We start from the raw sequence: 23279 nt of genomic DNA, 5'->3' as shown, positions 1-23279 counted from the left end.
AGACGTAAAGTGGGGTTTTGCATGTTGCATCTTTCTCACATCTTAGCTAGGACTTGATATAAGATATACATTTATTGACTCCTTGACAGGTTCTTCACTAGAGTCACGATGGAAACTTTCCGTCAGAGCTGCTGCTTCTCAAGCTTTTCCCATCTCTCCGTTGTGCGACCGACAGATTGATCTCCGCCTATAGATCACATCTGTTGCTATAGTTTTTGTGAAACTTCGCACCTCAAGTGGGAATTTTCACCTCCCACGCTGCAGAATGTGAGCATCACGTATAGGTGGAGGAGGGAGGGCAGGAGGGGAACAGGGCGCACATGACCCAGCTGCTTCAGGAAGTCCATTTGTTGATGCCTCACCTGCTTGTGTTTGCCACTCCGGTTTCCTCCCATAGGTTATTCATATGTCATAGCCTAGTGTCCAGGAGGTTCCGCTGCCTCGTGCCCCGTGCAGCTGGGACTCCCCGTCTATCTCTTCAATCTAACAGTTAATAAATGTAGTTAATAGTTAATATATGTGACGTGGTCCTTACAAAGGGGGATGATGGGTTGTGCAGTTGAATGACTGTGACTCTTGGCCTCATCACTGGACGGAGCTGAACGTTCAGATCTCTGGGTACAGCTGCAACACGCAGCTCCTCCACGGTCGCCATGGCGATGCATCCATGCCAACCACCCAAGTCGAGTGTGGTGCCTGGAAATACAGGGATGTTTGTGTCGTCCTCTTGGCATTTACAGGAGAAGCTGTCGCAAGTGTTGTGTCACCTTCCGTGTGTGTGTGCGGGGGAGTCATATCTGCCCTCGAGTCCCCCACCTCCCGCCTGCTTCTCTGTCATCAGCAGCCATGACTCTTGACCACCGACGGTCACTGATGACCACCAGTTGCTCAAGAGCGAGAACAGACAGCGCCTCCATCTGTCCTGACAGTTCCCCTTCTTTTAGGAGGATTGTGGGGTTGTGGGTGTCTGTGTTGTCTTATTGGGTCCCAGTCAGGAGTTCTGCTTTAGATCCTCATTAACTTGGACTGAACTTGTTTGGGTGAAGAAACGAAATGTTTTCAGCCGAATACACCCCTTTCACGACACACTGAAATTAGAATATGTGAAATAATGATAAAAATGTTTTGCATTATTTTCCTCTGTATAGTTTGACTTAAAACCACTTCTATTTATTTATTCTAAGATTTGCTTGTTTTTTCACATCAAATTTAAAATACTTTTTAAATTTATTTACACAAATATTTACATATATTGATGTTTTTTTTTACTTTCCTTTAAATTTTATGTTGAGAATACATGTTTTCAATATTTATTTTTTCTTTGTATCATATTTTCTGCCTTTTATATACCACACATTTTTTACCCTTTCATTTATTTTATGTATTTTTGAACAAAATAATTAATAAATAAAAATATTTATTTATTATTTTGTTGAATTTCCCCACTGTGGGACAAATAATTTCATTTATCTGACTAAAAATTATATCATTTTGTCCATGTCTGAATTATTGTGATTTAACTAATAATCATTTTTGCTGTTCTAATTCAGGCAGAGAACAGAAGTGACACTGTTGCTTCATCATCTTTTTTCCAAATACATGTTAGATCACATTTTGTCATGAGATGATTGAACTTTGTGGCGTGTATGTATTTGGATGGAGTCCCACTCTGGCTGGGGAATGTCAGCATTTTAGCTATACTCTCATTGCTAGATGAAGTCATGAAGTTACTCTTCCTTCAGCACTGAGTCAGTGGACGGGTCAGCGAAACACTCGGTGGATTTACGAGTGCAAGCTCAGGTTCCAGCAGCACTGAATCAAACTGGAGAGGCAGCCGGGTGACGGTGTCAAGGGTGGGCAGCAGATATATGTCGGGGACCTTGATGTGACACGCCGCTAAATCAGAGCTGTGTCCAGCGCGCGCTGAGCAGGAACAAACATGCGGGTTGAGAATAAACCTGAGCATCCTTGTTACAGAGACGCAGGTCATGAAATACTGTATACAGCCAGTCACTGCTTTATCCGGGCATCGCCTCCTGGTGGCTCTACTGTGTATTGCAGTTTCACAATGGCAAAAATCCCATGGATTTGATGGCTTATTCTTTATTCTTTTAACGTCATCAGTACATACATGGGCTATAATAATAATTGTAATAATAATATATCATTTAAACATAATTTATAATCAGAAAGGCTTGTTTCCATCACGTTTGTTGCTCATATTTAGTGCAGTAAAAAGAAGACAAACCCATTGAAATTACACTTTTTCTCGAAAAATCATTTCTTCAAAATGATTTTTTTGCAGCACAAACACATTTTTAATATTTATTTTACTCACATGTATATATTATGTGTGATAAAATATTTATTGTTCGACCATTTCAATTTCCCAATTTACATTCACCAGTCATTCATAGAAAGAAAGAAATAAAATCATGATTTATACTGAGATGCTGCTCCATCAGCTCCTCACCTCCTGCCTCTCCCTTCATCCTGTGGCTGATCTTGCATTACACATCAGCGCCTGTCCATTCATGGTCCATTCTCCTTGCTCATGGGATCCTGGCCAGCGGCACATCAGCACTTTCCATGACACAGTCCACTAACATGCAGGCGGCCTTTTCTTTTCCGCCACCTTCACTCGGGTCTTTGTGTTCTGGTTGTTCACGCAGCTTCACTCAAGTCGACTCAGACTCCGCCCACAACAGTTATAAAGTGCTATGAACTGGAGTTTATCGACATGACTTTAGCTCATTTCAGGTGGAATAATGATCGGAAAAAATACATTTACAACACATGATTATCTTATATACCGTTGAAGTATGGATGTAAACCGGGTTCAATGTAGTACATAAATATAAGTTCTCAGTTTGAGAACCACTGCTCTGGTGTTGACCTCCATCATCTGTCGCTGTGTTTCTGTAGCTTCAGTTCTTGTTGGGTCTGACCCAGGCAGCCAGTACTTGACTCTTGTTGTGCAACATTGACAACCGCGGATGGGCATCATCCATTAGCCCTCAACGTTTTAACAAGGCGAAACACACTCCTGCACACACACACACACACACACACACACACACACACAGTCCCAGACACATCTAGGTCAACGCATAGAAGCGACGCACAAAACGCAGCCGCATTTCTTGGACTACATTCCGGGTGGGTCATGTGACGCTTTCAAAGAGTCAGACAAAGGTTGATGGAAGACACTACTCTCCTCCAGCGGCGCATCGGCCGAGCCACCGAGCCGGAGCCCGGCTGCTGTCGTGTGCAGGAGTTCAGGGAAGCCCCTAATTGGCTGGTCCAAGAATAGAGAGAGTAGTAGAGAGAGGTGGGGGGAGACAAAAAGAGAGCGAGTGGCGAGGCAGCACAGAGGGAAGAGAGAGGCTGAGGAAGAGATGCGTCCAGGAAGGAAACCATGACAACACGGATGCAGACCAAAACCAAGCAGGAAAGTACTTTGTATTTGGGATGATGACGTCGTCTTGAAGCACCTGCCCCACTGGATTCTTGACTTGTTCCGACACGTCTTCGAGGATCGACAAACACAAAAACTTTCACGAAAGTGCAGCGGAATCTTTTAAAGCAGGGTTTGGAGTCAGGGTGGCTTCATTGAGAGAGTTCCTGTTCCTGAGCCGCGGAAGCTGAGGAGGGTCTTGCCAGAAAGACTTGTTGTTTTTCTGTGAACAGGAAATAAATCCCAAGGAAACAGGACTATATTCTATTTTGATTTTAAACTACTTTGACGTGGAGACCACACCGCTGCACCCGGAGAGTGGAGTTTGCGCGTGAGACAGACGATGTGTGGTTGATCTGGAATGGCATGACCTACATTATGTGGACACAAGGGATTTTAAGAAGCTACTCCTTTTTGTCAGCCTGATGAGACGGGGGGGTTGGTGGTGGTGAGAAGCAGATCTAAATCGAGCAGGATCCTTAAAAGTCCGACTGTTAGTATGACGACTTATTTCCAAAGCCATGACTTCTGTTGTAGCCCCAAGAAGCCAAGCTCAAAGGCAAAAGTTGGCAAGGGCAAGAAGTCCACGAAAAGCCACTCCAAACACAACCAGAGCTCGCTGCAAGTTCGCACCAATCGCTCGCCGTCGCACTCGCCAAAGCGCCGGTCGCATTCGCCAAAGCACCTGCTTCCTTCCCCTTCGCCAAGCTACTACCACATAGCACCACCGTCGGCAAGTCCTCAGGCTGCTCCACCTTCGCCCACGCTTCAGTCTGGTCCACAATTGCTGATGCCCTCAACTAGCCACCAACAAATGCATCCATCTCCCAGCCAACAACAGATGCACCTGTCTCAAAGCCACCAACAGATGCACCTGTCTCCAAGCCACCAACAGATGCACCTGTCTCCCAGCCACCAACAGATGCACCTGTCTCCCAGCCACCAACAGATGCACCTGTCTTCCAGCCACCAACAAATGCACCTGTCTCCGAGCCACCACCAACTCCACCTGTCTCCGAGCCACCACCAACTCCACCTGTCTCCGAGCCACCACCAACTCCACCTTTCTCCGAGCCACCACCAACTCCACCTGTCTCCAAGCCACCACCAACTCCACCTGTCTCCAAGCCACCACCAGTTGCCCCACCTTGCTCAAAGTGAGCCACGCTTCCGCTTCCCAGCTTCACCTACTTGCTTGCTTGCCTCTGCGTCCAGCCACCACGTCTGTCACCATCAACCGCTGGTGCATGTCCGTCCTCCCAGCCCCCCCTCATCGTTTCATCAGTGCCAGCACCATCAGTACCCCAGCCCCCTTCCTCATGCCTCGCAGTCCCTCTCGATCCACCCATTCCATTCACCGCAGCTTTCGCTGTGTCAAGGGCTGAGCGGGTTCAGTACCCTTCCTACCAACCTGGCCACAAGGGGTGCCAAAGGAAAGAACCCTAACCTTAAAGACACGATGAAGAAGAGCCCTACAAAGGGCAAAGGCAGAGGAAAGGCTGGGAACAAGCACTTACCCCACGACACTTACATCTGGAACTCTCATTCGGCTGGAACACCATCATTTTACCCATTAATACGCATACCGCTCCTGCAAACACAAGCCAAGGTAAGACGTTCTGTAGCAGATCCTCAAATACCTCATTCATTCGACGACATCGAACCGACTGGCTGGAAGTTCAAATGGGGAAAAAACAGGTTCAGAACCTGGAAAGTAGGTTCACAGATGGAACCCTAAAAAGTTGGTTAGTGCTCGCTAACTGTGATTGATGATCATTGGAGGGCGCGTCACATCTGGTAGCGCACCAGCTATTATAGTACAAACACACTTATTAAGGCCCATTTATACTTGCTTTATGTCCAAAATTGTATCTGTCCATTTCAAACGATGTTATCGTCTCTGATCCCATGCTTCCATGCCTTCTTTACATTGGTATTGCAGTTCACCCATATATCCACCAGGGGGAGCAGCACAGAGTCAAAAGTGTATGACAACAACAAGCTCCAAAACCAACATGGCGACTGTGGGAGAGTATTGATCATGTAGCACTTGCACTAAAGAGGAAACAGAGGCAGCGTTGCAGGAGGTGGTGGTTGGTGAAGCTCTTCCTCACTGGAGGACGGAGAGTTTCCACCATTGTTATGTCTTCTTCGTGTCTCATTAGAGCTACGTATCGGGCAGTAACAGTGTTCGGTCTGTCTCCGTAAGCTTTGTGGAAACTTGCAGAAGGACAGATGAAGTGAACACAGAGCACGGACAGAAGTTTCCGTCCGTATTCGCATCCGTACGTAACGCTCAGCATAAATAGGCCTTCACACACGAGGTCCCTTTGAAGTAATTGGCTTCTACAATACGCCTCCTCACGATCATCAGTCGTCGTGTGCTTGAATGTTGGATTAAAACATTGTAAAATAAACATTAAATATTTGTATTTAAAGTAAAGCAACAAACACTTTCTGGATGTTGTTGCGACTCGTCGTTCCTGAGTAACACTGTTCAACACCCTCCCACTTCAGTACCATTTCATCTCATATCTGTGTGGAAGTAGTGTGGTGCTCTGGATATTCTTACAACAACAACGGGCTACATTTACATCATGCTTTACTAGCTACTCCAGGGTCATCGATACACATTTACATGAGGCAAGTTAAGCTTGCCCCAGGACACCGACTTGGATGCAGCGGGATTTGAACCATTTGACAGGTGACTGTCGCCTGAAATGCCCCAACTGGTTGTTGCTTCAGATAAAATGTCTCATGTGACGGTTGATGTTTCTGCAGGATACCTAGCAATCGTGCTTGTGCGGCGGACAGAATGGGGTCATGCAGGTGGTCGCTCTGAAAGTAGTGTGGTAGTAAAGGCCCAACATTCTCGACAACCACCGTCACCTGCTGCTGTGTCATAGTTCACTGCTCCTATGGAGGAGAATTAAGTTGAATTTGACCAATCTCAGTTGAAGAGGGTTTATGTGACTGGGCTAATTTTCACGCTGTTTCCAGTACAAATATATATTTCTGAATATTAAGCTGATGAAATTGTTTACATTTAATTGTCTAAATCTCTTACATATATTCTTCCTCAAAGTTACTAAAATACTGACACACTTTAAACGCTGCGGTGACGCAGTACGCGTTGTTTCGTAGTGCTTCAATGCAGTGAGTGACATCAGAACCGACTAGCACATAAACACATTTTCTGAATGAATATAGCGTGTTTGTCGGTGTTTTCTCATTTGGTCTTTTGCACACACATGCACAGGTTTGTTGCACACATCTTTGTGGGGTCCGATCATTGTCAAAACCCTTCCCATAAACCTTAACATGGACTCTGAACCAAACTTCACCTAACATAAACCTAAATATAATGACCTTGTTGTTTTGAAGACTTCATCCTCAAACTGAGAGTTCACCTTGTGGGGTCCGGCAAACACACACTGAGGTGTTTTCCCCAAAATTGGACCTCACTAACATAGATGAGCTTGTTTGATGTTTGTATATCTATCCTTGTGGGGACATTGTGTGCTTTCTCATTGCTATAACCCTTTCCCCAGCCTCTCCCCCTAAACCTAACCATCCAAAATACATGGCTCACCTGAACCAGAACCAAACTGAAACCCAGTTGTAATGACCCAGTTCTTTTGATGTCTTCATCCTCAAATTGTGGCTAAACCTCGTGGGGTCAAGCCAAATATCCCCACAAAGTCATACAGTCCTCACAACAACAGTGTTTTGTCAAGAATTGGTCCACGCACAGTAAGATAAATAAAGCACACACACGCATGTTTGTATTTCTGTCCTCACAACAATAGTGTTTTGTTAAGAATTGTTCCCACAAAGTAGGAAAAAATGCCCGCACACACATGCACACACACACATATGCACACGCACACGCACACACAAACACGCACGCACACACAAACACAAACTTGTTTGTATTCCTATCCCTGTGGGGACATTGTGAGGTCTCTCATTGCCATAGGCCTTTCACCAGCCTCTCACCATCCAAAACACATGGCTCACCTGAACCAGGACTCTGAGCCAAACTGACCCAGTTATCTTGAAGTCTTCATACTCAAATTGAGGTTGGACCTGTGGGGACCGGCCAAAGGTCCCCATGAGAATAGTGTTTTGTCAAGAATTGGTCCCCACGAGACAGTATAAACAAGCCCCACAACAGACACGCCGAGAAACAAAAGTCTGACGGTGGATCAACAGCTTGAGGAACACGCTCTTCTGCAATAGAGCAGTGGATGCTGTTTTTGTTTATAGCCGCTGTGTTGTGATTGAAGATTTAGAGCAAATGATCCTCCGTCTCCCCCGGGAGAAATGTCCTCATCAGCGCGACGTCCTCTTCCTAAGTGGAGAGGAACGCTAGGGTGGATTGCCAGGGACGACGCTCTGTGGCAACCACACTCGCTCTTTTGTGATAAACATCCTGCGCTCACTGTTTATAAGTTGGGTTCATGACCAGGACTGTCGACATATGGCTCGTACACATCTCTAAGGTGTGTCAAGGTGCTCAACAATAACTATGAAAATAGGTCCATAAGAAGCGCACTAACTTACATTGTCACTATCTTTGGGCCTCTGATGATACGGACCTCAGTCAGCTCTGATACGGACTGTTCTTATTCACGATTTGTCTCATTTGCATTGACACTGTTGGAGCAGCTGCAACTGTCAGGTGAACCTCACTGTCGTCACAACATGGTTTCATGTTCCGTCTTCTTCTTTTTGTTTTATTTTATTTATTTATTTACAATTTTCTTTTTCTTTTCTCTATTTATATTATTTTACTTCTTTAATTGATTTAAAACGTATATTTTGTCTTTTATGTTGAGCCTACATCATATTTTTTTATAAATATATTTTGAAAAAAAAACAATAAAAGTAACCCCCCAGTATTTTCTATATTGCTCTGTCAGCATGTCCAAATGATATAAAATGTTGATTTCGCTTTGTATCAAGACTCAATAGTTTGACTCTTACCTTTTTCCATTTTTGTGTTTAAATGAATTAACTGAAATTGTGACAGTATATTTTTTTGTGTTTGTTTTCTGCTCAATGATTTTTTAAAATTGTTTTTAATGAAGGAAAAAATATATTGACTTCAGAATAATGTGACCAGAGATTTACCTTTTCATTTTTTTAATCATATGTATTGGCAACATTAAGTGTATTTTTTTAATAAATATTATTATATTTTAGGTGTTATAGGTATTATATTAGTATTCACATTTTTATTCCTTTATCTTTAAACTGTATATTTATAATAAAATGACACGTTAAACATTTGTGTCCCCTTTTATTAATGTCCTTATTTTTTCTAATAATTCATAATAATAATCGCATACATAAATAAAGAACTTTACCACACTTTTTTCCTGATTTTTTTATTTTATTTTTTGACAGTCCCTCAAAACAGTGGTAGTATATGAACTGTAACTTCCCACTGCAGACTTGACCTCAAATAAAATAAAGATTGTGTTTTGTACAAAAGTAAGTTCAAGCTGTAACATGTACCTGAACACTCACTAACTGAAACAACCTGCTGTGTCAGCGCATTTGACCACCATATAGTGACCACTCGGCTGCGTATGAATATGGCGCCCTGTTTGCTTTTTACTTCAGAAATGACCCTAATTTTACTGTGGCGGGTGAATATGGCCGTGGGGACAGTGGAGGTTGCAGACCCCTGGTGCGGGGTGGACTCCTCCCTCCACACGTTTAATCCCTGCTGATCCGCTCTCTCTCTCTTCTGTTCCCATGTGGGATCAAGCATCCATTCAACACGAGTGACAGGCAGTCGGACATGTGGTGTGGAGAGAGATAGAGCCCGATAATATGGGTGAGAGAGAGAGAGAGAGAGAGAAGATAAAGAGCAGGAAAGCTCTAGATGAGAGAGGTGCAGATTAGAGGGATGGATGCAGCTCTGATGCACAACTCTGCTGTCCGTTTAGAGCGCTAGCATGTTGGGTTGCTAACAGCCCCTTTGGAAACGGTTTCCCATAGTTTGTGGCGAAGGAGAGCCAAGCCCATGGACGGGAGTCCTCTCTTTTAAACTTTCCCTCAGAGGTCAAGTTCGTGTCGGGATGGAAGCTCAAACTCGGCTTGGAAACGGGTCGTCTGGCTGCCACTCTGAGTGGCATCTGGTCCGTGTCTGAAGGACCCTGCAGTATGTCATGGAGCGTCTGCAGTCACTGCATGCTGGTTATCTGTAGCAGATGTTCTCAAGATGCTCTACCAAAACATGCGACGCGTAAGTCTCGAGCAGCCAGCTGTTGTCGTGTTCCGAAGAGTGACCCGTTGCTCTGTTGTGTCTTTCAGGCCAACCCCCCTCCAGTGGTGGTCAACACGGACAGCATCGACGCCCCTCCATACGTGAGTACTGCCCTTGTTCAGAAGAATGGAAGACAGACACGAAGAGGGTGTTTTGTGTTTGCGTAATGTTGGGAATGTAGGGAAGAGTCCTGTTGAAAGCTAATGTAGTCAGCGTCGGCTTGTTGACTTTCTCTCAGTCTGGATCACTGGAGACTCCCACGGCCCCTCAGACCTGGCTCGACTTAAGGTCCCCATATTTCCCCAATGAAAGTAGAAGAGCATTAGCATTGTGCTAATGCTAAAATTTAGCTTATCTACGAAACCTATTTTGCACTGGATGACAAAAGAACTAGGACGCAAGTGGATCTGATTAGAAGTTTTTTTGTGCCCACAAATACGGTTCCAGTTCCGAAGTGATGGAAGGACGTAGTGTGAGGTTGAAAGACGCTTTGCTTCCTGTCAGTCTGTCTCCAGTTTTGCCTGGTCAGCAGACCATCCAACATGTGAGCAAAGGCAAGTTCAACTTGACTGAGAAGAGCTGATGCTACCTTGTTAGCTCACTAGCTAGCTTCTCTAAGTATTCATGGAGTCCCAGTACTTGGCTTTTGTGCTCGGTCAGAAACATTTACGGCCACAAATACACATGAAACTATTAACAAATACTGCACTTTAATGAGCCATTATCAGTGGAAACTTCTGCTCGGCTCACGTTTGTCGTATCCTCAACCTCCCTGCAATTCGGTCTAATCCATGGACAGCAGCTTTCAGACAGTGCGTGTCCAGAATTAGATGGATCCAGATGTCGATTCCACTGGAGGACAGCTGCCGCACACAAGCCATGTCTGCCTCCGTTAGATAAGTTTATTATGTAATTAGTGCAGAAGCTACGCCGCCAGCGCAACTCTGTTTCTGGCTTGGTTCCTTGAGTTGCCGCACAACTTTTATATGATAAATACAGATGATGTGTTTTAGATGTCTCCAAATATGAGTTCTGTCTTTCATGCCCAGTTTGAAAGACAGAAAATGTAGTGAGCGGATTTCGCCACAGTTCAGTTACGAACCACTTGGTGCGCTACAGGGCGAAAGCCAAGTCGATTCTAGTGTCCGCCAGAGTCCAAGTCTGAGAAGGGTGGGACTGCGAGTAGAGTCCACCACTCCCAAAACAGGACTGGACCTCCCCCTTCTCATTGCCGACTGTTCCATCGAGCCATGTCTAGTGAGGCGTGGATGGTTTGTTTGAAGAGTCGTGAGGGGACACTAGAGAACCTTCATGCTAATCTCCACACTGGCTGGCAGCCGAGTGATGATAGGACAAGCTTGACAGACACAGCAGGGCTTCCCCACGACTTTGACTCCTGGATCCCACTGAATGACCTTCGCTTCTCCTGAGACAACTTCTAAATATGCTGCCCCCTGGTTGACATTAACGTTACGTATGGATCCGGATCTGGACGGACCCTTCTGTGCGTTCAATTCCTACTTATTTCTGCACGTTTCCACAAAGCTTACGGACACGGACCAAACAGAGCAGTACCACCAGGAACCATAGGGGGCAGTGTCGCTGTTACGACCCGATACGTAGCTCTATTGAGACACGAAGAAGACATAACAATGGAGGAAATTCTCCTCCAGTGGCGATATATTTCACAGTGTCACCAACCACCACCTCCTACAACGCTGCCTCTGTTTCCTCTTTAGTACAAGAGCTACATGATCAATGCTCTCCCACAGTCGCCATGTTGGTTTTGGACTTTCTTGTTGTCATAAACCTTTAACTCTGGGCTGCTCCCCCTGGTGGATATATCGGTGAACAGCAATACCAACATAAAGAAGGCATGGAAGCATGTGATGGCAGCATCATTTGATATGGACGGGTACAATATGGTGCATTAAAGGGAATATAAATGGGCCTTAAAGGGCGTCACACTCCAAAATGTGGGTCGGATTTACCAGGTCTAGAGGACTCATGGTCTCAAACTGGCTAACCTTAGCAGTCTGGCTGCTGCCGGGAACCTTACCGTGGCAATGGTAAACCAACTTGCCAATGTGGGTTCTGTTGAAAAAACTCCAGTCCTGGTTTGATGGAAGTGCAAGATGTGCGTGTGTGATCTGAATAACTCACACATGAATGGTGGTTGTTGATGTGCTGCCGTGGCTGATGGTCAGAGTCCGATGGTCTCATAGTCCAATCTTCATTCTACAGTTTCACTGATGTGATTCCAGGAATTATCTGGAATAACTTCACCACCAATGCGTTTTAAAATTGGATGAGATTTGCATCCTAAAAACAGTTTTTTTTTCTCATTCATATGACAGTAGTTAGAAGAAATACACATTATTCTTGTTATGTTGTTAAAAACATGAAGTGACTGTTGTGTAAAATATGAAATATTGTGATGTTTTATCGCCGCAGCTGTCGGAGATGCTTCAGTTTGAAATGACAGAAATTCCAAATCTCAACTAATCTGACTGCACAGAGACACAGATTACAGCCAAAGGGATTACACGGGCCATTGGGATGCCACTCCGACTCTGTGTGTGTGTGTGTGTGTTCCTGTGTGTGTGCGCAACACAAAACAGAATATAGTCTGCTCAGATCAGATTGAAAACGACGCTGCCTCAGGAAACATGAAGACTTTGGGCCGGCGGCCGACTCTTAAGTGTGACATCACAGACATGCATCATCAGTCAATAGGAATTAGCATTTTAATCTGGGATGCGTGCATCATTCATAAATGAGCAACTGGCTGAATTCCCTTGCGCGCAGTCACGATGCAGGTCGATGACGTCTGTCGTGTTGGGCCAAGGAGAGGATCAGCGTCCGCAGTGTAGCTGTGACCTGGGAAATGTTGGAGATGTTTTTCTACGGCAGCAGTACTTTGTAGTCCACAGTTCTTAAGGGTCCACGTGGGCCTTGTTTATGTGGCTGATACACAGGTGGTAGTGGTAGTGCAGAGGGTCTTTGCTTTGGTGGCCTCAGGATCTCTGCGCTGCTTTTTGTTGGCTTGACCTTCAGCTGGGATGAGGTTTCACTTCTCTAAGTCTGAGATCATGGTTTGCTGTAGGAACAGTTCTGTCCAGGTTGTAGATGAGGTCCTTCCTCAGGTAGAGGAGTGCACATATCTCGAGGTCTTGTTCACAAGTGAAGGAAGGGACAGGCAGATTTGGTGCAGCATCTCTAGGCAGTAGGTCTGTGGTTATGGAAACAAAAGAATGAGCCAAATGTATCAATGCAATTCAGCACGCTCTTGTGGACACAAGCTTTGGGTCAAGCTCACATCACAAGATGTTTCAGTGTTGGGTGTCTGCACGCTGGAGAGCTTCTGTCTCTCAGTTGCCCTCATTCGAGAAGGTAGAAGCTTCTAGAGAGGGGGGAGCCTGGGCTTCTTCAGCTAAGATGCTGCCCCCTCAACCTGATCGACTGTACAGTAGGATAAGCTGAAGACAATTGAGGCGTGGACACTGTTTCCGACTCGAGATCCATGCCACTCCTCTGTCAGTGCAGGTTTCCCTTCCAACTGGCAAGCAGCGCCAGTAAAAAGACATATATCAACATCAGCTACAGACATAAAAGATATTCATTTGACATGTTTTCTTGAGGTGATAACTATAAACAAGCATCTTGGTAGAATCCATAAATTAAAGACACTATTATAAGTGGTATGAGAAAATATCGTATCGATATTTTTGCTGAAATATCGCAATACTTGATTGTGTGATATTGTCCTGATTTTCTAAGTTGGCTACATCGATATTTAATACCAAGATACTGCTGCATTTGTGACAAGTTGGATCCTAGCGTTTACTTTTTGTACAGTTATTTTGTGGATCAAGGGAGCGATTCATTCCTCAGCGTGAAATTTTACTGAAAGTCAAACTGGACTGACGTCACAAGAATAAACTTGTTTTCACGCACATAATATTGTACTGCATTATCTGATTTAAGCGATCTTAAAAGCGATCTTATTCCAATGTATTACAGAAGTCAATATATCGCCATATATCGTAACACCACTCCTGTATTGGGATACATATCCTATCAAAAAATATGTTGCAGACATATTGTGTTTCTCTCCAACAGGTCAATGGAACCGAAGCCGACTATGAGTACGAGGAAATCACACTGGAGCGGGTGAGAAGTTTTTACACATGAAGGGATATTTGTTTAGTTGACTTATACAGGCATTGTACGAGTTAATGAAGAGGTGTTGTTGCAGACAGAAAGGTACGATGTGTGTGGGAAGAAGTGTTGTTTTAGATTCTTCAGTGCAAATACTTGATGCTCCTCTTCGACGCGTTTCATTTAAGGCATCCATGTCTTGTGCTTGGTTTCAGCTGCTACTATGAACTAGCCAGTTTCATGGCTCTGCCAATGCCACCAGTAAAGACGTAGGTTATGGATGTATACCGGGAAAATATTTCTCTATATTTCCTATTCTAATAATAAGAAAGAAGAATGACAGAACTTAACTCTTAAAAAGAATCAAAAGAAAGTCAGTATGAAATAAGACTCTAAGGCTGTAATGGGTCAATGAGGCTTCATGAAACAGCGTTGCTGGATTGATGAAACAGTGTCCTCATTTTCAGAGGCCACTAGATGGCGCTCTTGGTTTAGAAATGATGTGAGGTTTCACTGAATGAGTAGTTCAGGTCCAAACATTTTACAGGACACTGTTTCATGAAACCCCTTCAGTGCTGAGTCATCATTTTCAGCGGCCACTAGATGGCACTGTCAGGTGCAACTTCTTCCAGAGGTAGAACACCAATAAATGTTTCTGTCGTTTCCCCCCCCCCAAAAAATAAATCACATTGATCAATATTTTTAAATCAAAGGTGAAGTATCTAGAATATTTATAGGAAGTGACGACTACACAACAAACCAGTCTCTCTATTGTTCCGGGTGACAAACTACAGCTGCTGTCAGTCATGAGTGACTTTCCTCTGTCCCTCCATCATCCCTGCTGACCTTCTTCTCTTCTTTTTCTCATCCTTCCCACCCATTTCCTCTCACTTCTGTCCCCCTGTATCTCCCCTGAGGCTCCATCTCTCTCTCTCTCTCTCTCTCTCCCCCTCTGCCTCGCACTCTATTCTCCAGTGACCTGGTTCTGTCTGCTTGACTGGCACTGCTTTAAAGACACACTCAGCAGGCGCACACACACACACACACAGACACACACACACATTAGTGTGTCTATCCTGAGTGACACAGCAGCGACAGAGACGAAGATGTCCAGAGATGACAGCAGTCAGAGAGTCGCAGAAATGTGACTCACATGATAGCTATAGGGTCAATAATGACAATATATTTTAGATGGTTTTCCTCTGCTTACAATGGGCACAGTCCAGAGCTGAGCCCGTCCCAGCTACTTGGGGCGATAGGTGGGGGACAGGTCTCAGTGAGGTGTTATGTTAGATGGTTCACACGATGGCATATATTGTCATATAACAGGTGCAACACTTAGATCTATCACGTTCAATTGTGTTTTACATTTATTAATGTTTGTATTTCATGTTCATGTTTTATTTGTGTAGCGTCTGCTGGTGGCTCACCCCGTGTGTCTGTGTTTCAGGGTAACTCAGGTTTGGGATTCAGCATCGCAGGAGGGACAGACAACCCCCACATTGGAGAAGACCCCTCCATCTTCATCACCAAGATCATTCCAGGTGGCGCTGCTGCCCAAAACGGACGACTCAGGTGCAAACAAGCGTCAGACTTTATCTCCGGTTGTGCTGCAGATGTGCCGTTGTGCTAGCAAATGCTAACACAACAGGGAAAAGTAGAAAGTGGTTCTGTGCTATAACAACATGTAAAGACTTGACGGAAGTCTTATTGATATAAAGAACCTATAAATGCTAGTCAGAGGAGTGTTGTCTCGAAAGTACTTTGTAACGTTAAGGTCAGAAACGCAGTACTTTAGTGGAAATATTCTAAAAGTCATGGGAGATTTTGCAGCTTATGCACATTTGTTGCGGTCAAACACATGTCCAGGGTGAACGACTGCATCGTGCGGGTGAACGAGGCTGACGTGAGGGAAGTGACCCACAGCGGAGCCGTGGAGGCGCTGAAGGAGGCCGGAGGTCTGGTGCGACTGTTTATCCGGCGCAAGAAGAGCTTTGCAGAGAGGATCATGGACATCAAACTGGTGAAAGGACCGAAAGGTGCGGATGAAAGGTCACCAAGGGTCACGTGATCTGCACCGAAGCTTGATGCTCTCGGTGCTCTTCTGCAACAGGTTTGGGCTTCAGCATCGCAGGCGGAGTCGGCAACCAGCATGTTCCAGGAGACAACAGCATCTACGTGACCAAGATCATCGAGGGCGGAGCGGCGCACAAAGACGGACGACTGCAGATCGGAGACAAACTCATAGCGGTAGAAATATGAAGCATTGTGTTCATTTACTCACATCATTTATTTTGTTATACATTTTATTTGTGAACTGTCTGGTGATTTTTAATAAATATATATATTTTTTTTTTCAGTAACCTGAACCAGTAAGAGGTTGAACCTCTCATTTAGTTTTTCTTAGTTTTTGAGTGGGGTTTTTTTTCCAGGAGAAGAGTTTTATTTATTTATTTTCATGACGCTTAATTTAAATTTTAATTCCTCTGCTATGGATCTCTTCTGATACAGACACTCCTCTCGTCCTTGTCTAAAGTCGAAGTAGAAACCTCTACTGTAAATACTAATATTGATAAAAACATTAAGGATAACAGAGCAATTGTCAGAAGTCGCGATGGTGGTCAGACGCCCTTTATTGCTCCCACAGTGTGGAAATACTGAGAGAGAGACAGTGTCTGATGGGTTGTTCCGGGTGTCTACAGGTGAACGGTGCTTGTCTGGAGGAGGTGAGTCACGAAGACGCTGTCGCCGCCTTGAAGTCGACCCCTGACGTGGTTTACCTGCGCGTGGGCAAACACACCTCCCTCTTCATCAACGACAGTTTTCCTCCGCCCGACGTCACCAACTGTGAGTGCGGCACTTATGAAGTGATAAATTTACAGCACCAGACTGGAGCCTGATGGTACTCTCTGGTCGTGCGTGTGTTCCTCTAGCGTACTCCCCTCACCCGGACAACCACGTCAGTCCCTACATGAGTGGGAGTCAGTCCGTGAGTCCAGCCCCTCTGACCACTCCCAGGTACTCGCCACTGTCCAGGACCATGACCGGAGAGGAAGAGGTTTCCAGGTAAGCTCCTCCGGAAGAGGTGGAAACATGAGATGTTAGAGTGGAAGTTTGTGTCTAGAACTGTGTTCAGTGCAAACTTTCAGTTGTATTTTATCATCTTTCGTGTCAGCAAACTAAAAACTAGGGAAGCTATGATCAGGATTTTTGCTGTCGATCACCACTGATCAGCCAGACTGCCGATCACCGATACCGATCACATGGATTGACAATGAATTTCAAAATGAAATCATTTTAATTCAAACACTTTTTCATACACCTCTTCAAGGAGGGGATAGACAGAAAAACCTTGCAGAATGCAGCAACTATTCTGTCAAAAAAACGTTGAATTCGATGTGAGACATTGCATTTTGGTGAATCTCGAGAGAGTTTGCTGTGTCTGTGAAACATTTGCATACTGGCTGCTTGAAGCGCGACCCCTAGACAGAGTGCACTGCATTCATAAAAGTTTCCAAAAGTTTCTGAATCAGGCGGCTGCAACGCTGTACCCGACTACAAAACTGTTCTGTCACCCTGAGAAAGGCTTTCTTATCTTTCTGAATGTCATGCTCGGACCGGCAGGTGTTGAGTCAGCCTGCCGCTGAGGAAGCAGCGGTCTCACTTTCATGAGCCCAGAAAACTCCCACGCATCACAACCTGTCACGTGATCAGCATGGTGGTCGGCAGTGACAGGTAGTGATTGGCATTCACCGATCACGCTGATATCGGCCGATCATGATCGGTGGGCGATCGATCGTCGCATCCCTACTAACAACGAAAGCTTGCCGTTTTCTGTGGTGCTGAACTCTTTTGTGACACTGGTGCGTGTGATAATTTCGGCTTGACAACTGTTACGTAACGTCAGAACGCGCCCTCTCCTCGACAGCCCACAACGCACACCGGCTGACCTCTCCTGCTGCCGTGTGTTTGGCAGGGAAAGGGCAGATGGCGGTTCCGAATTTTTATCTGGCATTTATACTCAGGTCACATATGCACACACACACACACACACTGTCTGTAATCCATCTTTAATGGACAGATTACGCTCTGTCGTCAGCGGCGTCACCGTGGTGACCAGAGCGTGACTCGCTCCGTCACAACCTCCCCGGCCAATGGCAGCGTTCTGACGCGAGCAAATCTGATAAGCTTCAGACGGGCGACTGCTGAATGGACATTCGGACGTCTGACCCTCGTGTTCTATTTTTGTCTTCTGCTTTCATCCACTGGTCTTTGTAGTGGGAGCTTGTCTTGATTTGAGAGGCTGATGTGACTGGGAGAAGCAGAGGCTCCACTCTGAGTCTCAGGTGGAGGGCAGAGCTCTTTGGCTGAGTGGGACACACACGACCAGAACATCAACTCAGTCTCAATGACCACACTTCGGCGTGTTCATGTGTGTGGCGGTTTGTGGGTCTCTTGTGCAGGTTTCTTTCGTCGTTGCAGTGTAGAGCCGTGGCTTTGCTTTGTGCTTCTTCATGTGGGTGTGTTGATCACGTTGCTGTGTGTTGTGTGTCTGCATGGGGTTGTGTTGATACGTGTGTTCTGTCTCTCTACATTTGAGTGTCTTGTTCTGGTCTACTAGTGTGTATGTGGCCACTAATTCTTGGAAACACACACACGTGTGGGGGCATGTTGCTTTGTGGGTCCCCACAAGTCCAAACCTCAATTTGAGGATGAGCATGTCAGAATAACAGGGCCATTATAACTGGGTTTCAATTTGGTTCAGAGTCCTGGTGAAGGTGAGCCATGTGTTTTGGATGGTTAGGTTTAAGAGGGAGAGGCTGGGGAAAGGGTTATGACAATGAGAGCTCCTGACAATGTCCCCTTAAGGATAGCAAAACCATGTGTGTGTTGGTCCGTGTGTAGAGATGTGTGTCTACTTGTCATGCCTTGTGGGGAGCAATTCTTGCCAAAACACCTCCTTGTGAGGAGCTTATGCCTTCGCGGGGATGATTTGGCCGGACCCCACAAGCCTCAACTTGAGGATTAAAGCTCCAAAATAAGTCCTGCTTAAGTTTGTCCATGCGTTTTGGATGGTTAGGTTTCAGGTGATTGGCTGGGGAAAGGGTTATGGCAATGGTGGAGGTCCCAGCATGGATAGAGACACAGACCTTTGTGTGTAGCTGAATGATGTGCTGCTTTCCTCTGCTTGTGTGTGTGTTAAATAGGTGCGACTGCAAGTTCATTTTTTTCGCAGTAGCTGAGACGTGGAAACACTCTGTGTCTGCCTGTGTTTGTTTACTGCAACTATGAGCGACCAGTGAGTGTGAAAATTAGTGCAACACTGACACCTGCTGGACAAGAGGCAGAAGCAGCGCAGTCTTCTTGTGGTCATTTCAGAGAAGTGATGTGTTTTTGCTGGTGTGATTTATGTCAGGGATCCTCGACGGGTGGTTCTCCTGCGAGGCTCCACCGGTCTGGGCTTTAACATCGTGGGGGGTGAAGACGGAGAGGGCATCTTCATCTCCTTCATCCTGGCTGGAGGTCCAGCCGATCTGTGTGGGGAGCTGCGCAAGGGAGACCGCATCCTCTCGGTGAGCGCAGACCCTGTCGATCTTCCTCCCCTTATTTAGACTTCATCTTGGAGAAAACATCTCAGATCATGAAGAACAGTCTGTGGCTATTGTGTTGCTTGATGTGTTTGTTGTAATTATCATGTCATTACAGTGATAATACAAAAAGTTATGTTTTTATTTTGGATATAGCATTTTTCATATTAAAATCAATACTTTTGGAAATTGAAAAAAAGAGCTGTTATTATTGAAAAATAATTTTGTGATGAATGAAGTTGGCTTTTTCTTGATATAATAATTGTATTGTATATTACTGTAAAAACTGTATTAATTGGTTATCTGATCTGCAAAACATATGACAACGCAATGAAATATTTGCGTTATATCATTAAAGTTTTCATAACAGCTTCCTCCATAATAAAGCCTCTCACACTGGACTACAAAAATGGCTGATGCACCTGCCTGGGAAGCCTCACCATCCTCTGTCAACGCCATTCTGCTTTTCACTGATCAAAAATCTAAATCACAACAACATGAAAATTTTGTTTGACTAACCTGTTTGTTAGTAAACACAAAACTTACCCATGTCTCAACATTTGTTGGAGTTTTTTTATTTTCGACATGAGCCTGAAACTAAGTGACCGTCAACTTCCTATTGACGCTAGGGGGGCGCTCTGTTTCTGTAGAGACGCTCCTGCCCTCAATCACTTTATGTATTAGTCTTTGTTGTGGACAACATAAAGTTCACCGACAGGTTAATAAGAATCTGAATCTGAATATGAATCTGAATATGAATATGAATCTGAATATGAATATGAATATGAATATGAATATGAATAATATGTATTATTATGGTTTCCAAAGGATGAGAATCATAAATAGTTTTCAAAAAAGTGTCTTTTATTGTGATATAGTATAATAATTCAGTCCGTTACACCAAGCAAAGGTGTGGAAATCCTTCTCATCTTGGCTTATTTCTGCGTTTGTTCAGGTGAACGGCGTGGATCTGTCCAGTGCGACACATGAGCAAGCCGCTGCTGCGCTGAAGAACGCTGGACAGACCGTCACCATAGTAGCACAGTACCGACCTGAAGGTGAGTCGGGACCTTGGGATCAGCACCACGGACAGCGTGCTGAAAGCTGTTGTCACGAGCAGTTGGTGTGAATTTTAGTCATGAGTCTATTCTAATCTTATATTATCTAGTACATAACCTTTCAAAAAAATGACATAGCTTCCAGGTTCTGTTATAGAGCTTTGTACATATGTCTATAGATTATATATAAATGGTTGAGAGGCCTCTTGGTGCAAGGTAAATGTGCGACCGGTGACTTCACCTGGTGTAACCAGTTGCCAGCCATTGAACAGAAAGATGCTTGGCCAAAGAAGAGGAAGAGATGAAAGAGATAAAGGTATCAGACCATAAAAGTATCGGACCGTGAAGCATGCATAAACATGGCAGCGTTGCTGCAGGCCATTGTTGCAGTTTCAACCATGCAGTCTGGAAGTTATAGCTCCTCATTTGCATGGGCATCTGGTGGGAAGGCCTCAGAACCAGCAGGGTCGCACCCCCACCCCCTGTGGGAGTCATCATCTTTCCAAAATGAAGCTCATATTGTGCAGTTTTTTTGTTTTTATGCATTCAAAAGTGTGTTTGCATGAGTGTAGCAGTGTCATTTCTTGTTTATCTGTACTTGTGGGGACATTATTTTGCTGGTGCCCACAAGGTTAAGCCTCAATAGCCTCAAAACTTCAAAATTACTGGGTCATTATAATTGGGTTTAAGTCCTGGTTAAGGTTGGTCTTGTGTTTTGGACGGTGGGGTTCAGGCTGAGAGGCTGGGGAAAGGATGATGGCAATGAGAGGCCCCCACAAAGATAGCACTACAAGTGTGTGTTTGTGTGGTGACAGCGTTTTCAGGCACCAACAGTGATTTCCCTCTCAGCTCTAAAAACTGTCGGAGGCCAGCGTGTGTGTTTATTGGCTGTCATGTGCGGTCAGCACCTTGGACAGCGCACAAAGCTGCTCAGGCCATTGAAGTTCACGTTGGTTAAAGGTGTGCACCGCAGATGACTGTACTGACCGCAGCGCCGCGTCCATGCCGACCTTCTGTCCGCACTAAGCTGTGATCTACGTGTTGGTCGATGTGGTGACAGAGCCGTGGCACACATGCACACGCTCTCTGCCAGGACTGACTTACTCATCATGACCATGAGCAATAAAAAAAGAAAAAAATCTGTTTTTTAATTTAAATATAGTAACAACTTCAGCGTGGTGTGGAACGATGGTGTCTGTGTGTGCGCTGTTTTCAGCTGATGCAGCAGTAGATTTGTTTCCAGGACGCCAGATGGCCTCGCGCCGCATTAAGTCGGCAGGTTTGCCATACTCTTGTTGTGAGTGGAAAAGCGCTGCTTCCTCCCTCCAAAATCCTTCGACATGTGTGACTGGCGTTCTGCTCTTTCTGTGCGGCGGTTGTAAATATTTGCAGCTAATCTTCTCGCAGCAGGTGGAAACCGAGTCAGTGTTTGCCAGGAGAGAAAAAGCCTCAAAAAACTGTTAAATCTGCTTTTTTTTTTTTGCCCCCAAAATAAGTCTTTTTCTTTACTGGTCCAGCGGCTCAGCTGCAGCCGTGAAAGTGTCGAAGTGAGATAAAGATACGTTTGTCACGCTGCCTCTGCATCTCTGACGCCAGCAGGGACATACAGTATTTCTACTTTTTCAGAAGGAGTTTAGGACTTTGAAAGTAGAAGAAAAGTTAATGTACAGTATGCTGATCTGAGGAAGACGTAATGAAATGTAGAGTTTGCTTTTATTACAAAGTATTGAGTAATATGAAATTCTGTGGAATATAAATGTTTATTTTATATAAATGTATAGGCATAAATTACAGTAGTCTGTATTGGGTACTGGGCTTGAGTACTCGTGCCCGTGCTCATTGAATGGTGGCCGATACCATGAAACCGATACTACAGTGGCTACAGCAGCGTGTTTTGTCAAATTTGTGTTTGTACTGCAGTGAAACTTGTGACCGTCACCCATGTACTAGAAAAACATATTGAGGGAGGTTGTTCAAACAACAATATATACTGGTATATGAAAAAAAAAACCTCAAAATAACTTTATGTGTAACACATCCCTAATATTATTTTTAAAATCAGTGCAGTTGAGCTAAATTAGGGGTGCAACAACTGGTTGATATATTCGACTTTCATGGATATTTTGTGCTATTAAAATGTAAATATACTTTCAAAGCAGAATTTAACACAAATATGCAAATCTATACAACAATTCGAGTTTTTTTTCATTTACATTTATTTATCTGATGCAAAGAAAATTGAAAAATCAAATTGTGTTTTATTTCATGGAGTAATGCAAAGTGGCGTCTTATGACTGAGGGGATCGTGTGAAAGAGTCTTTGGTTTTGCTGCTATCATAAGGCTGCATTGTGGTTGTATCTGAAGGTTGCAGTGTCTGACTCTTCGAACATGTCGCCCCCATGTCTGTCTCAGGACCAGGCTTCTGATCTTCGTGGTCGATAAGTTGCCCTCTGCCGTTCATGTCCTGGAGAATGTGTGTCTCCTCATTTGAGTCAAGTCACAGCCGAACCTTTGGTCTTGAAGTGATACCTGACTGTCTTAGCAGATTATAAAGGCACAGGAAACTGTCGAGGCTTTCTCACCAACACTCTGTGTTGGAGTGTACCATCATTGTTGAGTACACAGTAAAGTTGTCCTCTCCAGGTGGACATAAACAAAGGTGTCCCTCAGTCTGTGATGCTTTCCTGTTTTGTGGAACTGCAGTAGTACTCTGGAAGTCCCCTCTGACCTCTGC

General features: G+C 44.7%; 1 protein-coding gene across 12 annotated transcripts in view; it reads left to right on the top strand.

Annotated features, from left to right (window-relative positions):
• The window catches only part of LOC128762354 (discs large homolog 1-like protein), a 92586-nt gene that overhangs the window by 52724 nt on the left and 16583 nt on the right, over positions 1 to 23279 (top strand). For 10 of the 12 annotated variants that reach the window (XM_053870563.1, XM_053870580.1, XM_053870571.1 and 7 more), the window contains 9 exons: positions 9785 to 9838; positions 13860 to 13910; positions 15349 to 15473; positions 15768 to 15937; positions 16012 to 16148; positions 16601 to 16745; positions 16832 to 16964; positions 19315 to 19471; positions 20442 to 20544. In XM_053870563.1, coding sequence (XP_053726538.1) covers positions 9785 to 9838; positions 13860 to 13910; positions 15349 to 15473; positions 15768 to 15937; positions 16012 to 16148; positions 16601 to 16745; positions 16832 to 16964; positions 19315 to 19471; positions 20442 to 20544 — 1075 coding nt within the window. Of the gene's footprint in view, positions 1 to 2312; positions 5067 to 9014; positions 9717 to 9784; positions 9839 to 13859; positions 13911 to 15348; positions 15474 to 15767; positions 15938 to 16011; positions 16149 to 16600; positions 16746 to 16831; positions 16965 to 19314; positions 19472 to 20441; positions 20545 to 23279 lie in introns of those variants that run through there. The other 2 variants (XM_053870589.1, XM_053870658.1) reach the window with 2 other exon arrangements.

This window comes from Synchiropus splendidus, chromosome 1 (genome assembly GCF_027744825.2).
Source record: "Synchiropus splendidus isolate RoL2022-P1 chromosome 1, RoL_Sspl_1.0, whole genome shotgun sequence".
NCBI classification, from domain to species: Eukaryota; Metazoa; Chordata; class Actinopteri; order Syngnathiformes; family Callionymidae; genus Synchiropus; species Synchiropus splendidus.
This window is presented reverse-complemented; position numbering and strand designations above follow the sequence as displayed.